Source organism: Ornithorhynchus anatinus, chromosome 1, assembly GCF_004115215.2.
Source record: "Ornithorhynchus anatinus isolate Pmale09 chromosome 1, mOrnAna1.pri.v4, whole genome shotgun sequence".
NCBI lineage: Eukaryota > Metazoa > Chordata > Mammalia > Monotremata > Ornithorhynchidae > Ornithorhynchus > Ornithorhynchus anatinus.
This window is the reverse complement of record NC_041728.1, coordinates 68208222-68224843: the sequence shown is the minus strand read 5'-3', so window position 1 is coordinate 68224843 and position 16622 is coordinate 68208222. Positions and strand designations below refer to the sequence as shown.

The following is a 16622-nucleotide window of genomic DNA, read 5'->3' as shown; positions in this document are numbered from 1 at the left end:
AGCTGCTCCACGGAAATACGTCCAACTTTTAAGGTACATGGTCACTTGGGCTTAATGTCTTGGTTTTCCAGAGCCCAAAGCAAAACTCGAATCTGTCAGTTCTACAGCACCAAGATTGTGTTGTCACGTTGTAAAACTTTCTTCTGACCCATCGGCTTGCATCACACTGTATCCAGATTATGAGAAATATTTTCTACTTCCTATCCAATCACATACAGAAAACATCAGGGTAGGATGGCTCCCTGCTCCCCTTCACTCCTGGCATCTCCAGCTTCTCCAAAAATAGAGCAGCACTAATTGTTTTTGTCTCTGGTTTTACTGTTGAGGTTTGTCTTCAAACAGTACAGAAGAGTTGGAGCTGATGAAACGCAACCAAATAGCCTGCTGACCACCACGGGTGGTTTTAATACCAGTTACACTCAAAATCAACATTCAAAATACTGACGGAAGCTTTGTCTTAGCCTCCAGATATTAAGACTGTCTCAAGTACTTTAGTCAAAGGATCTTATGACTCCTGGCTGCGCCTCCCGTTGAAATTCTGCAATTCGCAGTGGACAGGACAATTACACAGAACCGACAAACCAGAAGGAAAGCATGGTGCAGGGCTAGCAACAGCGGGCCATTCGCCCGCTCTGAAGACAACCTGGAAAGAACCAATAGGGTTTAAAGTTGCAACTCTTTACACTGAATGAAGTAACCTGTGTAGAATTCCAAGCCCTAGAGACCCAAGTCATGCTAAGGCAAAAACTGAATGTGACGTCGGAAAAATAAAGGGAAAACTAAGTGTAGCTCTTATGTGTTTTAACCGTTAATCTTCAGTTTACCTGGACACAGCATGGCTCAGTGGAAAGAGCCTGGGCTTCGGAGTCAGAGGTCATGGGTTCGACTCCCAGCTCTGCCACTTGTCAGCTGTGTGACTGTGGGCAGGTCACTTCACTGGGCCTCAGTTACCTCCTCTGTAAAATGGGGATTAACTGTGAGCCTCACGTGGAACAACCTGATTACCCTCTATCTATCCCAGCGCTTAGAACAGTGCTCTGCCCATAGTAAACGCTTAACAAATACCAACATTATTACTTACGCCAGCAAGGCAGCAAGCGGTGGTAAATTTTTTATGGACTAAGACTTCTGCAAACTACCACATTAGCGTGGGCAGGTATCTGGACTAATTTGGCAAAGCTGGTTTATATCTTACTATTTAGTCCTGAATTAATGACCTGGAAGAGCATGTGTTTGCTGTTCTGTTAAACAAAGTCGCGCATCACCGAGATGCCAAAATCCTCCACAACTGAGAGATGCCATTTTTTTAGTGTAGCGCTGTTTCGAAGGGTAACCTCTGCCTACTGAGCACGTCTAAGATTGGACGCACATCACACGCGGTGAGTTTTCAAAGGAGAGACCGGTCAGTCATTGCTGGGTTTGAGCCCAAATTCTGAACTCATCCTCTGTCCTGAGTCAAAAGCTCTGCCCGCCCATTTCACATCCACTGTCACCAACAACAGACTTAGAATGCACTCGGTTTTCAACATGTACCTCGCTAAGACAGCAGTGACAACAAATTGGAATCTAGTTAGAAATACACATTTTTATTTTTAAAATGTGCCAATAAAAAAATCCCACATTTGCAGATCATAGGATGTTAATACATACAACAACAACAAAAAAATGTACACTACCCTACTGATGTGAATTTACAGAGCTTAGAATATCCAGATCCGTTGGTTTGTTTTTTTTTTGATTGTTAGATGGTTGAAATACCCTTCTAGGACCAAGTCCTTACATTTACAAACAGACACCACAAAATCCCTTATAATAATGTAAACAAAATAGCTTTCTTCCTAAAAGGTGGAATTTCACAATTTTAGTCCATTCTTTCGGGACTTGCACTCCTGCGGGGACTTCCTGATGGAGAACGACTGAAAAGAGAATCAACAGGAGAGTTAGTGCACCCGCTTCAAGCTCAGGTGGTAAAAGCCCCCGCCCGGGGACCATTTGCTACCCCAGAACTCAACCAAGTCAAGTCGTGGGGCAGCGGTAGTATTTCGCATGATAGTTTCCATTTAGTAAAGCCTCAACACCACCTAGGACCTTCCTTAGACCTGGAACATGAACAAGGTTAGTTACGGCATTTTACATCCTTCATGGAAAGTAGAAAACGTTTTCCCCTCCTGTAGCCAGGAGTGTAGTAGAATTAATGGATGATGTGTACGAATGGCTCGTTTCAAAACCAAAACAGCTAGGGATGTTTAAAAAAAAAAAAGAAGTCAGAGCAAGGAAAGCACAAGTGGAGGTAAAACAGTCTAATGAAAGCTCAGGTAAGAGCCCGCTTTAACGATCCCAACCCCCGTCCTAAACAATCTGCGGACAAGAGCCAAGAAACGCATCCTCCATTATCCCTCCTACTTTGTTCCTGACATGTTCATTTCTCCTTTCAAAGTAACTCCTTATCCATTAAGTCAGGCATCTAAGAGGCCTGACCCCCAGGTAAGTCATCACTTGGAAAGCAAAAAAAAAATTCCATTCCAATGAGCAATATCTTATAAATAGTATCACTTTGGATCCATACAGCACCGATCTTCCAAAGAGCTCAAAGGCAGCAAAAATTACGCAACATGAAACCCTTGAAAATCATGACCTTCCAGTGGCGGCACTGATAAATATCAGCCATATTCTAGAGGAAGAGAGTTCAACTTACCTTCTCTTTGGAGTTGGTGATCTGGACTTTGACCGGCTGTCAAAACATGGAAAAATTCTATTAAGATATAAAGGTACCGAAACCAGTCCTAGTTAGGAGACCTTGAAATGAATCCGTTAATAGATTAGGTCCAGCATGGTCTAAAAAAAAAAAATCCACAGGACTAGAGGCTTAAAAAACAAAAAAAAAAAACCAAAAAAGGTTTAGTGATTACTAGCTCCTTAGGAGGGGAAAAAGTTGAGGCCTGGTGGTATCGGTGGACCAGCGGTTGTGGGTACAGCCTCCACTTGCTCAGCCTCAAATTCAGAAGTCCCATTTATCTTTTATCTCAATCGACAGCCAGGATTTTAATGGGAACCTCTGCTGACTACAGCTGATTGCATTTGTTCACAGAATGCAATTTTCGTTCTTCACCAAGGGATGGACTAGGAGAGCTCGAGGCATGCAGGGCAAATTAAAAAAGTCTGCCGTGCCTCTATCCTCCTTTTAAAAAAATAAAAATAACCTGAGGCATTTACTCCACTCCAAGATGAGTGATCTTTTGATGCTCATCCTTAAGTCACTTCCCAAAGTTTAGAGGCCACAACTCGTGTTTCCTATAAGACAGTTCAGGGCTTTCACCCCGACATTCCCTTACCATGCCCTTTCATTTACCACCTAAAATTCCGTGTTGCGAGAACTGAGTTAATCGGTGGAAAAATTCAAAAGCACTTTGAGCTCTTTAGAGATAGGTGTTATACAAATACCAAGTGTACGAGGAACGGTATTCATGTACTTACCTGCTCCTTGGCCGGGAAATGGACCTAGATCTGGACCTCGACCTTGATCGGGACCTTGGGGGGGGGGGAAGAGAGGAGCATATTTAAGGAACTTATATTAACCCTGCCGCCTCCGGTGGATGCTGCACCTTAGCAAGTCGCCTCAAATCAAGAAATGGTATTACTGAGTGCGGAACCCTGGGCCGAGCACTGGGGCAAGTTCGGTACAAGAGTCGGTAGGTGCGATTCCCTACAGGCTACAGTTGGGAGGCTACGACTGGAGACAGACCCTCCATTCAAGGGGGGAAACTGGTTGTAGCGGATACATTTTCAAGACCCAGACAGTGCTAATTTCTGCGTTACACTGCTAATTTCTCGCCAGAGCACCCTACTTTGCTTCCCACTTGGCGTGACGGTCCAATAACCGGACTCAAGCCCCATTACATTTCCCTCCCCACCCCACCACTGGCAGTTACACCATCACTCCGAATGCTCCCTGGAGGAGCCGGCAACCAAATATAGCCACTTCTACGTAAACCGCCGGCACGTTCCGAATGTTTAAGCGCCTCATTTCAAGCTCCCGTAAAGAGAACCAACGGAACCGGGGCCGGGTCTTCCGGCTTATAGGCTGCCTGACAGGAGCGAGTCCCACCCAAATGACAAGGTGACGTTATTTTAAGAAAGTAGTAAATATGACAAGAGGTTTTTCAACATACTCGAAATACCTTGATCTTTTTAGAGAGCCGGATCTAGACCTGCGGGGAGAGGCAGATCTAGATCTACGAGGAGAGGCTGACCTCGAGCGGCGCGGGGAGGCCGATCTTGACCTGCGGAGGAGGGAGAATTCCTTGAGTGAGCAGGGGGTTGGGGGTGGGTTGGGGGTGGAAGGGGAAGAGAAGGGGAGACGCGCCCCCGTTTCCGTCTCTCCCGAAATATAGGTACCGAACGACTCTCTCTCACCTCCTCCCACGGCTCCGGCTCCGCGAGCGAGAATACCTCCTGCCTCTGGACCTGGAATGCGATCTAGACCGCGACCTATTTTCCAAGTTAGGAAAAACAAATGTCAGAAGATCGTTCTAGCTTGCCGCGGTTTGTGTGCCTCTGCTGAAACCAAATTTCAGACCACTATTTAAAACTTAGTGTCTGTTCAGTTGGAAACAGACTCTGGGCCTATTATTGGTTGAGTATTTTTTTTTTTTTTAAATTTAAAAAATAAAACACTACCTAGAAAAGATTCGTTAAATGACATTTTAGAATTACATTAAAATAGAAAACACTGTAATGTGTATTTAAAATAAACCTTGCAAGTTTGCAGGTCGACCCTCTTTGGCCCAAGGTCTAGCAGATCTAGACGGTCTAGAAGTATCTATAGCCGATCGCTGCATCTAGATGTTTTCTTCAATCTAACGACGATCAAACTGACAGCCAAATGTGAGCCAGGTGAGGCTTGATTGACGCAAGAAGATTTTTCTAGATGGGCATGTGGTCAATCTGCTGTTCCTCTTTCTAAACCGGAGGGGGGGGGGCCCCAATTGAAAGCCAAATTTACTGTTTACGGCGATCACCGTCTCAAATTTTCTGCCCTTTACAGAATAAGGTGAAGCTAGGTGTAGATGGCTCGAGGGGATCTGGCCTCTTATGCTGATCACCTCAAGGTCTAGGAGGATCTTAATTGTCGGATTTGCAAGGCGCCTCAGCATGATATCTTAAGGCTCGTGACATTCTGAATCAAGGCGACTGACTCAAACGAAGAAACCTGAAAGGTTTTGACCAGGTTGATTATTAATATATTAACATTTTAAGAAATTAAACACAAAACTGTAAAACACACCTGTACATTTACAAAACAAGTAAAACTTTTTTTTTTAAAAAAATAAATTTAAAAAAAGACATTCTCTATGCCAACACCCCATTAACTTTTGCAGACCGACCGTTTCTTTCCTGAAGACATACCTGCTTCTCCTGCGACGGCTATAGCGGTGACAATCGTAAGCATAATGACCTTTCTCTCCACACTCATAGCATCTATCATTAGGATCAAATGGACGCCGGGCAGGCGGTCTATCGTATCGCGAGCGACGGGGCATACCGGTCGACAGCTCAACTCTCACTCGGGAACCACAGATCACCCTACAAAAACGGCGAAGAGGCGGGTGCGTTAGAGGCGAGGCGACCGGCCCGGAACCATCGCCCGGTCCCGCGAGGCGCCGAGTCGAGCGGACGACCTTGGACGTACTTTCCATCTAGTCCTCGAACCGCATCTTCGGCATCTCGGGGATCTTCGAACTCCACGAAGGCAAACCCCGGAGGGTTTCTCGCGATCCACACGGTTCTTAAGGGTCCATAGTAACTGAAAGCTCTTTCGAGTTCTCCTTTACCAGCACCAGTTCCCAGGTTACCTACATACACTTTGGTCTCTGTGGAGAAACACACCGTTAAACCCGAAGACGACCCCAAGTAACCTTCCCCCGCCGTGGTTTCAAATTCAACTTATCAACGCTCGATGCCCTTCTCCTTTAGGGACGGGCACGCCGTGCTCTGGCGGATCCGAGAATCCCCGGGTCCCAATTGATACCCTCTAAAACGTGCAGAGCACTGTACTGAGCGCTTGGGAGAAAACCACCTCGCAGTTGGCAGAGGTACCGCCTGCCCGACCACGAGCTTACAGAGGGGGAGACGCTTCCAACGGATGCGATTTATCCTGCATCGTTTCAAGTTCCCCAAAGCCGATGCACTTCCCGCTCTCCTCTGGCGTCCTCTGGGGCTTCATTTCCAAAATCGGTTCTACCCAAAACGCACTTTCCCCCGGGGGCGGTGAGAGGGCTGAGTTCCTGTTCCCCTTGGATGGTTGGCTTCTTCGGGATTTAATTCCCAACCCAACCGGGGCGCGAAGAAGGTGGGAGAGTGGCCCCGGGCACGCTCGGATAATCATAATAATAATGACGGTCTTTGTTAAGCGCTTACTCTGTGCCCAGCACTGTTCTAAGGGCCAAGGAAGATACAAAGGTTATTAGGTTGTCCCACGTGGGGCTGCTCACAGTCTCCATCCCCATTTTCCAGATGAGGACGCTGAGGCCCAGGAAAGCGACTTGCCCCAAGTCACCCAGCAGACAAGTGGCGGAGCCGAGATTAATAATAACAATGATGATGGTCTTTGTTAAGCGCTTACTCTGTGCCCAGCACTGTTCTAAGCGCCGAGGGGGATACGAGGTAATTAGGTTGTCCCCTTGTGGGGCTCACAGTCTTCACCCCCATTTTCCAGATGAGGTCGCTGAGGCGGTATTCGTTAAGTGCTTACTATGTGCCAAGCACTGTTCTAAGCACTGGGAGGGATACAAGGTGATCCGTTTGCCCCATGTGGAGCTCACAGTTTTAATCCCCATTTTGCAGATGAGGTACTTGAGGCACAGAGAAGTGACTTGCCCTAAGTGACCCAGAAGACAAGTGGCGGGGCCGGGACTGGAACCCACGACCTCGGACTCCCAAGCCTGGGCTCTTGCCACCGAACCCCGCTGCTTCTCAGTCAGCTGGGGCGGGGGAGAATTAGGCCAGGCCTGATAACGAGGAGAAAAAAGAATAATGATGGCGGGGTCTGTGGAGCGCTATGTGCCAAGCAGTGCTCTAAGCGCTGGGGGAGCCCCACGTGGGGCTCCCAGTTTTCCTCCCCGCTTTCCCAGCGGAGGCCGAGGGGTTTGGCCAAGGTCAGGTGGGCCGGAGAGGCCATCATTCCCTCCCCCTCCACTTTCTGTGTATTTGCTGAGCGCTCACTGGGTGCAGAGCCCTGTACTAAGCGCTCAGGTAAGTCCATGGCCAGCGGGGAAGGGGGAGGAGGAGGGGGAGGAGGAGGGGGAGGAGGAGGGGAGGAGGAGGGGGAGGAGGAGGGGAGGAGGAGGAGGAGGAGGAAGAGGAGGAGGAAGAGGAGGAGGAAGAGGAGCCTGCCCCGCCCCCAACATAGCGGGCTGGGGGAGGGGAGAGGCCTGACAGCACACGCAGGCTGCCAACGTTAGCACCCCACGCGGGGTAATAATAATAATGACAGTATTTAAGCCCTTAGTATGTGCTTAGCACTCTTCTAAGCCCTGGGGGGGTTAAAATAAAAATACGGCCTTTGATGACTGCTTACTATGTGCCAAACACTGTCCCGAGCGCTGAGGGGGGGGGATACAAAAAAAAATATTTTGTTAGGCCCTTACTACGTGTCAAGGACTGTTCTAAGCGCCGGGGGGATACAAAAAAATGATGGTCTTTGTTGAGCGCTTACTATGTGCCAAGCACTGTTCTAAGCGCTGGGAGATACAAAAAAAATGGTATTTGTTATGTGCTTACTATGTGCCAAGCACTGTTCTAAGCGCTGGGAGATACAAAAAAAAATGGTATTTGTTATGTGCTTACTATGTGTCCAGGACTGTTCTAAGTGCCAGGAGGGATACAAAAGAAAATATGGTATTTGTTAAGCGCTTACTACGTGCCAAGCACTGTTCTAAGCGCTAGGGGATACAAAAAAAATGGTATTTGTTATGTGCTTATGTGTCCAGGACTGTTCTAAGTGCCGTGGGGATGCAAAAGAAAATATGGTATTTGTTTAGCGCTATGTGCCAAGCACTGTTCTAAGCGCTGGGGGATACAAATAAATGGTATTTGTTATGTGCTTATTATGTGTCCAGGACTGTTCTAAGTGCCGAGGGGGATGCAAAATATGATATTTGTTAAGCGCTTACTATGTGCCAAGCACTGTTCTAAGCGCTGGGGGGGATACAAGGTCATCAGCTGTCCCACGTGGAGCTCCCAGTCTTCATCCCCATTTTGCACCTGAGGGAACCGAGGCCCAGAGAAGGGAAGTGACTTGCCCACGGTCACGTGGAGAGGCGGGATTGGAATCCAGGTCCTTCAGGCTCCCAGGCCCGGGCTCTAACCACTACACCTTGCTGCTGAGGTGATCCCCCGCGGGGTTCCCAGTCTTCGCCCCCATTTTCCAGATGAGGTGGCTGAGGCCCAGAGAAGCCAAGTGAGCTGGCCCAAACCCCGCAGCAGAGAGGGGGCGGAGGGGGGGATTGGAACCCAGGCCCGGGCTCTTCCCACGGGGACAGAGGGGCGACGGGGCCCACGACCACCCTTCCCTCCGTCCGTCACATCCATCCAACCGTAGTGAGCGCTGAGCGGGTGCAGAGCACTGTCCTAAACGCTTGGAAAGGACAACTGCAGGGGGGGAGAGGAGGAGGGGGAGGAGGAGGAAGAAAAGAGTAAGAAAGGAGTAGGAATAAAAAAAGGAGGAGGAGAGGGAGTAAGAAAAGGAAGAGGGTTAAGAAAAGGAGTAAGAAAAGAAGGAGGAATAAAAAAGGAGGAGAGGGAGTAAGAAAAGGAGGAGGGATAAGAACAGAAGGTGAAGGAGTAAGAAAGGAAGAGTAAGAAAAGGAGGAATAAAAAAAGGAGGAGAGGGAGTAAGAAGAGGAGGAGAAAGAGTAAGAAGAGGAGGAGAAAGAGTAAGAAGAGGAGGAGAAAGAGTAAGAGGAGGAGGAGAAAGAGTAAGAAGAGGAGGAGAAAGAGTAAGAAAAGGAGGAGGGTTAAGGAGGAGGGGTAAGAAAGGAGGAGGAATAAAAAAGGAGAGGGAGTAAGAAAAGGAGGAGAAAGAGTAAAGAAGGAGAAAGAGTAAGAAAGGAGGAGGAGGAATAAAAAAAGGAGGCGAGGGAGTAAGAAAAGGAGGGATAAGGAGTAAGAGAAGAAAAAGGAGTAAAAAAAAAGAGGAGGGATAAAAGTAGAAGAAATAGGAAAAGAGGGAGGAGGAAGAAGAGAAGGAAGAAAAGGAGGAGAAAGAGGAGTAAGAAAGGAGAAGGAGTAAGAAAAGGAGGAATAAAAAGGAAGAAAAAAAAGGAGGAGTAAGAAAAGAAGGAGAAGGAGTAAGAAAGGAAAAGGAGGAGTAAGAAGAGGAGGAGGAATAAAAAAGGAGTAAGAAGAGGAGTAAGAAAAGGAGGAGGAATAAGGAGTAAGAAAAAGAGAAGAGGAGGAGTAAGAAAAGGAGAAGGCATAGGAAGGTGGAGGAAGAGAAGGTGGAAGCAAAAGAGGAGAAGGAAGAAAAGGAGGAGATGGGGGGATGACAGGGCCCGGGGCCTGTGGCGCCAATGTGCGCAAAATGGCAGCCGCCTCCGGCCGCCGCTCCGCCCACAGGCCCCGCCGGCCCAGACCGACCGACCGACAGACCGACCGACCGACAGACCGACCGACCGACCGACCGACCGAGGGGGAGAGGGTGCGGACGGCAGCCCGGGCCGCCCGCCTCGTCCCTCCGTCCCTCCGTCCGCGGGGAGGGTGGGGGCGGCGGGGCGGCGGGCGGGGTCCGCCATTACACACGCGGGGAGCCGCGGCCTGGCGCCGGGCCCGGGCGGAGCCTCACCTCCTCCGTAGCGCCCGTAACGCGACATGGTGTGGGGGCGGGCTCCGCTCCGCTCCGCCGACCGGGGGTGGGGGTGGGGTGGGGGGGGGTGGGGGGGGGCCCGCGCCGTCCGCCCAGCACACGCCCACCGGGACCGGGACCGGGACCAGGAGCCGGAGCCGGAGCGTCCGCCGCTGCCACAGCCGCCCTCGGCCTCGCCCGCCGCCGACTGCGCGAGCGCGCGCCGCCCCGCCCCCTTTTATAGCCCCCGCCCCCCGGGGGAGGGGGGAGAGGGAGGGGGCCGGGCCGCGCCTGCGCGCTACGGCGGCCCCGCGCGCCACAAAGGAGCGGGCCCGGGGGGCGGGCCCTGTTGCCACGGCGACGCCGCCACCCGGCCTCGGGGGCCCGAGGGGGCCTCGGGCTCTCGGCCCCGCAGGCCCCACCAACGCGGGCAGCCCCGGGGGGCTACGAGGGGCCCCAACGCAGGTACACACACACACACACACACACACAAGGACAGGGACCCAAGGAGAGACACAGAGACGTAGGGAGAAAGAGAGAGACGAAGGCAGGGAAGACAGAGACATGGGGACAGAGAGAGAGATGGGGGAGAGAGAGATAGAGGCCAAGAGAGAGAAGAGAGAGGCGGAGAAGGAGGGACACAGGGCAAAGAGAGAAAGGCGGAGAGGGAGACAGAAGCTGAGAAAGATTCAGAGGCGGGGAGGGAGAGAGAAACAGGGAGAGAGAGAACAGAGGCTGAGAGGAGAGAGAGGCCGAGAGAGGAGAGAGAGAGACAGAGGCCAAGAAGAGAGACAGAGGCCGAGAGAGGAGAGAGACATGTCAAGAGAGGAGAGAGACAGAGGCCAAGAGAGGAGAGAGACATGTCAAGAGAGAGAGAGACAGAGGTCAAGAGAGAGAAAGACAGAGGCCAAGAAGAGAGACAGGCCGAGAGAGGAGAGAGACAGAGGCCGAGAGAGGAGAGAAACAGAGGCCGAGAGAGGAGAGAGACAGAGGGCAAGAGAGGAGAGAGAGGTCAAGAGAGGAAACAGAGGCCGAGAGAGGAGAGAGACAGAGGCCAAGAAGAGAGACAGAGCCCGAGAGACAAGAGAGAGGCTGAGAGACGAGAGAGAGGCCGAGAGAGGAGAGAGAGACAGAGGCCGAGAGAGGAGAAAGACAGAGGCCAAGAGAGAAGAGTGACATAGGCCGAGAGAGAAGAGAGACAGAGACCGAGAGAGGAAAGAGAGAGACAGAGGCCGAGAGAGGAGAGACAGAGGCCGAGAGAGGAGAGAGAGACAGAGGCCGAGAGAGGAGAGAGAGAGACAGAGGCCGAGAGAGAAAAATGACAGGGGCCGAGAGAAGAGAGACACAGAGGCCGAGAGAAGAGAGACACAGAGGCCGAGAGAGGAGAGAGAGAGACAGAGGCCGAGAGAGAGACAGGCTGAGAGAGGAGAGACAGAGCTGAGAGAGAAGAGAGACAGAGGCCAAGAGAGAGAAGAAAGAGAGACAGAGGCCAAGAGAGAAGAGAGGCAGGCCAAGAGAGAAGAGAGACACAGAGGCCGAGAGAGAAGAGAGAGAGGCCGAGAGAAGAGAGACAGGCCGAGAGAGAGACGGAGGCCGAGAGAGAAGAGAGACAGAGTCCAAGAGAGAGAGACAGACTGAGAGAGGAGAGACAGCTGAGAGAGAAGAGAGACAGAGGCCAAGAGAGAAGAGAGAGAGACAGGCCAAGAGAGAAGAGAGACAGAGGCCAAGGGAGAAGAGAAAGTCCGAGAGAGAGAAGAGAGACAGGCCGAGAGAGAGACAGAGGCCGAGTGAGAGAAGAGAAAAACAGAGGCCGAGTGAGAGAGACAGGGAGACAGAAGCAGAGAGAGACACACAGATTTTCCCTCAGCCCTCCAAAACAGGATGAAAGCACCTCTCCTCCCCTGTCACAAACCCTTGAGCCGTAAGAACCAATCAATCGTATTTACTGTGTCCAACCGGATGATCTTGCATCTACCCCCTGCGCTTAGTACAGTGCCTGGCACACAGTAAGCGCTTAACAAGTAACTGAATTATTATTATCATTGTTCATTCATTCAATAGCATTTATTGAGCGCTTCCTATGTGCAGAGCACTGTGCTAAGCGCTTGGAATGGACAATTCGGCAACAGACGGAGACAATCCCTGCCCAATGACGGGCTCGCAATAAATGGGGGAATTATGCGCTTACAGTGTGCAGAGCACCTGTACTAAGCGCTTGGGAGAGTACAGTATAACCGTGGCTCAGTGGAACGAGCGCGGGCTTGGGAGGCAGAGGTCACGGGTTCGAATCCCGGCTCTGCCGCTTGTCAGCTGTGTGACTGTGGGCAAGTCGCTTCACTTCACTGTGCCTCAGTTCCCTCATCTGTAAAATGGGGGTTAAGACTGTGCGCCTCACGTGGGGCCACCTGATTGATTACCCTGTATCTCCCCCAGCGCTTAGAAGAGTGCTCTGCACATAGTAAGTGCTTAACAAATACCAACATTATTATTATCATTATTATTATTAACGGACACATTCCCTGCCCACAACAAGCTCACAGCCTAGAGGGGGAGACAGACATTAATATAAATAGATAAATTACGGATAGGGTGCTGTGGGGCTGAGGGAAGGGGGGATAAAGGGTTCAAATTCAGGTGCAAAGGCGACAGAGAAGGGGGTTGAAGAAGAGGAAAGGAGGGCTGAATCAGGGAAGGCCTCTTGGAGGAGATGGGCCTTCAGTAAGGCTTCGAAGGGGTGGGGGGGAATGATTGTCAGAAGGGGATAGGAAAGGGGCATCGCCCAGCACACAACCGTGGGCACGGGAGAGGAGGAGGTCGCCCAGAACATAGCACCCTAGAAGTCCCCCCCTTTCCGCTGCCAAATGGGACTCTTCTGAAATGACCCTTCCTCCAAGAAGCCTCCCGACACACACCTATTAATCTCTCATCTTCCCCGGTACTATCCCTCGACTGCCAAGCAGCATGGCTCAGTGGAAAGAGCCCGGGCTTGGGAGTCGGAGGTCGTGGGTTCTAATCCCGGGCTCCGCCACTCGTCAGCCGCCTGACTTGGGGCACTTCTCGGGGCCTCGGTGACCTCATCTGTAAAACGGGGATCAAGACCGTGAGCCCCACGTGGGACGTCCTGATGACCTTGTATCTCCCCCAGCGCTTAGAACAGTGCCGGGCACATAGGAAGCGCTTAACAAATGCCACTGTGATCATTCAGCATTTCTTTGTCCTTCCGATATACTCGCGACCACCTGTAAACGGCCTCTGGGCTGGGAAGATGTGGAAAAGGCAGATACCATTTTTTGAAAATCGTCGAAAGGTTGGCCGCTACCGTATCTCCTTCACGACATTGTCGGGGCTGATTATTTTCAACTGAACAGCCGAGAGGGGCTAAGCCTAACCACAGTCTGTCAATCAATCGATCGTATTTATTGAGCGCTCACTGTGTGCAGAGCACTGTTACTGAGGCACCTTTTTGTACAGCCCTGGAAGTAAACTGGAATTCGACCTCCCATTTAAGAAAAGGGCCAGAACGGACATTCCGGGACAGAGAGGACGTCTGGCATTCCATTATAATTATCTTTTCCTCGCAGCTATCCTCATGGTACAGATTTTATATACGCTGTTGCCTAAACGCTGACTCGTGTTCATGTCGCGTCTTCCTCCTTCAGGCAATCGATCGGATTCGTTGAGCCTCTCTGGAGTGCAGAGCGCTGTGCTGAACACTTGGGAGAGTACACTAGAGGAAACAGACCTGATTCCTGCCTTTAAGTATTTTACAGTGTAGCCGGGGAGAGAAACACCAAAACAAATTACATATAGGAAGGAAAAAGGAGTATGGGACAGTTACAGGAGTTAGTGCTTAAGTAGTAAGTGAGATATACATAAATGCTTTGGGTATTTTAACAAACGGAAAGAAAATTAAACTTCTCGAGGGCAGGGTTCGTATCCCCCGATTAGGCTGTGAGCCTGTCAGTGGGCAGGGATTGTCTCTATCTGTTGCCCAATTGTCCATTCCAAGCGCTTAGTCCAGTGCTCTGCACGTAGTAAGCGCTCAATAATTACTATTGAATGAATATCTGTTTAATCTCAGTATAATGCTTTGCTCACAGAAGACGTTCAATAGCGACCGAGCAGTTGAAGGTGGCTTCTAGAGCTCAAGATTTGTAAGCTCGCTAGGGGCAGGGAAGGTGTCTGTTGTCATATCGTACTCTCCCAAGCGCTCAGTGCAGCGTTCTGCACACAGTAAGCTCAATAAATACTATTGAATGAATGAATCGACCTCACCGACGATCGATAACTGGCCGCCCGTGCCGATTCAGAGAGTCAGGTCAGAAGAGATGCATGAGATTCCTCAAAGAGAACGTTTGTATGTAAAATGTCATTTGGCCGAATTAACGAATGACTAGGTGTAAAGGGTTTGGGTTTTTCTTTTTTAAATCCTCTGATGAAAGGTGGCGTTTGCCTACTGTACGGGATATTGAATCACCCTATTCTTTGAAACGGACGATCGATTCCTAGAGATCTGTGTGGATTTGGAAATCAGGGCCTAGCAGACATGGGGATTCTGTTCTTCTTCCCTGCCGGTTCCTCCCATTCAGGTTTTGATGCTGGCGTATAACCCGAAGAGTACTCTCCCAAGCGTTGAGGACAGTGCTCTGCACACCGTAAGCGCTCAAGAAAAATGACCGATTGATTGAGTCTGGTTACACCTCGCCTCTCTGGCACCGTTCAGCTGAAAATGTAGAGTCCCACCAATGTCGTGAGGCGGATAATGATAATAATGTCGGTATTTGTTAAGCGCTTCCTATGTGCCGAGCACTGTTCTAAGCGCTGGGGGAGATACGGGGTCATCAGGTTGTCCCACCTGAGTCTCACAGTCTTCATCCCCATTTCCAGATGAGGTAACTGAGGCCCAGAGAAGTGAAGTGACTTCCCCAGTCACACAGCTGACAGGTGGCAGAGCCCGGATTCGAACCCATGACCTCTGGCTCCCAAGCCTGGGCTCTCTCCACTGAGCCACGCTGCTTCTCCTATCGCTTAACCTTTCGACCGTCTTCGAAAACATTATCTCCGTTTTCCACATTGTCACAGCTCAGAATGTGATGATTGGAATAAGTCTTCCTCTCCCTTATCTCAGTTTCCTTCCTCGCCGGTTTGAGTTTTCCTTTTCATTTCAAGATCGCCGTTCCATTTTAAATAGACAAAAGAGGAAAACGAGGCCTCCTAAAAAGTGTGTGTTTATGTTGGCTCTTCAGGAGGCAGGTATTTCCAAACGTGTTTAGTCGTTCCACTCTTGGTCTCATCAAGGTGCGTCGACTTTTATGATTTCTTTATGGCGTTTGTTAAGTGCTTACTATGTGTCAAACGCTGTCGGGGTAGGTACGAGTTAATAATAATAATAATAAAGTTGGTATTTATTAAATGCTTACTATGTGCAGAGCACTGTTCTAAGCGCTGGGATAGATACAGGTCATCAGATTGTCCCACGTGGGGCTCACGTTTTTTAATCCCCATCTTTACAGATGAGGTAATTGAGGCACAGAGAAGTGAAGTGACTTGCCCAAGGTCACACAACAGACAAGTGGCGGAGCCGGGATTAAAGTCTACGTAGGAGGGAGGACAGGTATCCTCGTTTTACAGGGGAGGAAACTGAGGCCCAGAGAAGTGCATCTTTAAATCCCAGCTCTGTCACTTGTCTGCTGTGTGACCCGGGGCAAGTCACTTCACTTCTCTGGGCCCCCGTGCTCTCATCTGTAAAATGGGGATTGAGACCGTGAGCCCCATGTGGGACAGGGACCGGGTCCAACCCGTCCTGCTCGTATCCTCCCCAGCCTTTAGTACGGTGCCCGGCACGTAGTAAGTGCTTAATACTAATAACGATGGTATTTGTTGAGCGCTTACTATGTGCCAAGCACCGTTCTAAGCACTGGGGCGGATACGAGTAAATCAGCTGGTCCCACGTGGGGCGCGCAGACTGAAGACGAGGCTCAGAGAAGTGAAAGTGACCCAGTTGACAAGTGGCGGAGCCGGGATTAGAACCCACGACCTCCGACTCCCAGGCCCAGGCTCTTTCCAGTAAACCACGCCACGTAACGAATACCATCCCGGCCCTGCCACTTGTCAGCTGTGTGACTGTGGGCAAGTCACTTCACTCCTCTGTGCCTCAGTTACCTCATCTGGAAAATGGGGATTAACTGTGAGCCTCACGTGGGACAAGCTGATGACCCTGGATCTACCCCAGTGCTTAAAACAGTGCTCGGCACATAGTAAGCGCTAACAAATGCCAACGTTATTATTATAATAATGTTCAGGGTCACCCAGCAAGCAACTGGCAGAGGCGGAACTAGAACCCAGGTCCTTCTGACTTGCAGGCCCGTGCTCTGTCCACGAGGCCACCCGGCTTCGACTTTTCTCCGGTGTCCCTGAATTTAGACTTTTTCAGGTTTACCGAACCAGGCAACCACACGATCCCCGTCCCGGTGCTTAGACAAGTTTCTGGGTTTTCCAGAAGTTTCTCCGTGGTTTCTGCTGGGCTGTCACCTCCAAAAGAGTCAGGCCTGAGCTCTCCCGTTTGAGACCCACTTTCCTTGGGAGGCAGAGGTCATGGTTTCGAATCCCGGCTCTGCCACTCGTCAGCTATGTGACCGTGGGCAAGTCACTTCACTTCTCTGGGCCTCAGTTACCTCATCTGGAAAATGGGGATGAAGACCGTGAGCCTCACGTGGGACAGCCTGATGACCCTGTATCTCCCCCAGTGTTTAGAACAGTGCTCTGTATATAGTAAGTGCTT

At 50.5% G+C, this 16622-nt stretch overlaps 2 protein-coding genes across 9 annotated transcripts in view; one reads left to right on the top strand and one right to left on the bottom strand.

Moving 5' to 3' along the window:
• Positions 1 to 1565: 1565 nt before the first annotated feature.
• Positions 1566 to 9913, bottom strand: SRSF7 (serine and arginine rich splicing factor 7). Of its 4 annotated transcripts, none has more exons than XM_029068410.1 (8): positions 9842 to 9913; positions 5690 to 5870; positions 5407 to 5583; positions 4414 to 4488; positions 4170 to 4280; positions 3475 to 3528; positions 2696 to 2731; positions 1566 to 1916 (listed from the first exon to the last, which is right to left on the bottom strand). In XM_029068410.1, the coding sequence occupies exons 1-8, from the start codon at positions 9867 to 9869 to the stop codon at positions 1862 to 1864; spliced, it is 717 nt and encodes a 238-aa protein (XP_028924243.1). In that variant the 5' UTR covers positions 9870 to 9913; the 3' UTR covers positions 1566 to 1861. The 4 variants fall into 4 exon arrangements, with proteins under 4 accessions (XP_028924243.1, XP_028924252.1, XP_028924258.1 ...); XM_029068419.1 differs by having other exon boundaries at positions 4179 to 4280; XM_029068425.1 differs by lacking the exon at positions 2696 to 2731.
• A 289-nt stretch (positions 9914 to 10202) lies between these two features.
• GEMIN6 (gem nuclear organelle associated protein 6) overlaps positions 10203 to 16622 on the top strand; it is a 38350-nt gene continuing 31930 nt past the window's right edge. For 3 of the 5 annotated variants that reach the window (XM_029072636.2, XM_029072635.2, XM_029072637.2), the window contains exon 1: positions 10206 to 10306. The gene's annotated coding sequence lies outside the window, so the exon portion shown is untranslated. Of the gene's footprint in view, positions 10307 to 16622 lie in introns of all 5 variants that reach the window. The other 2 variants (XM_029072644.2, XM_039912240.1) reach the window with 2 other exon arrangements.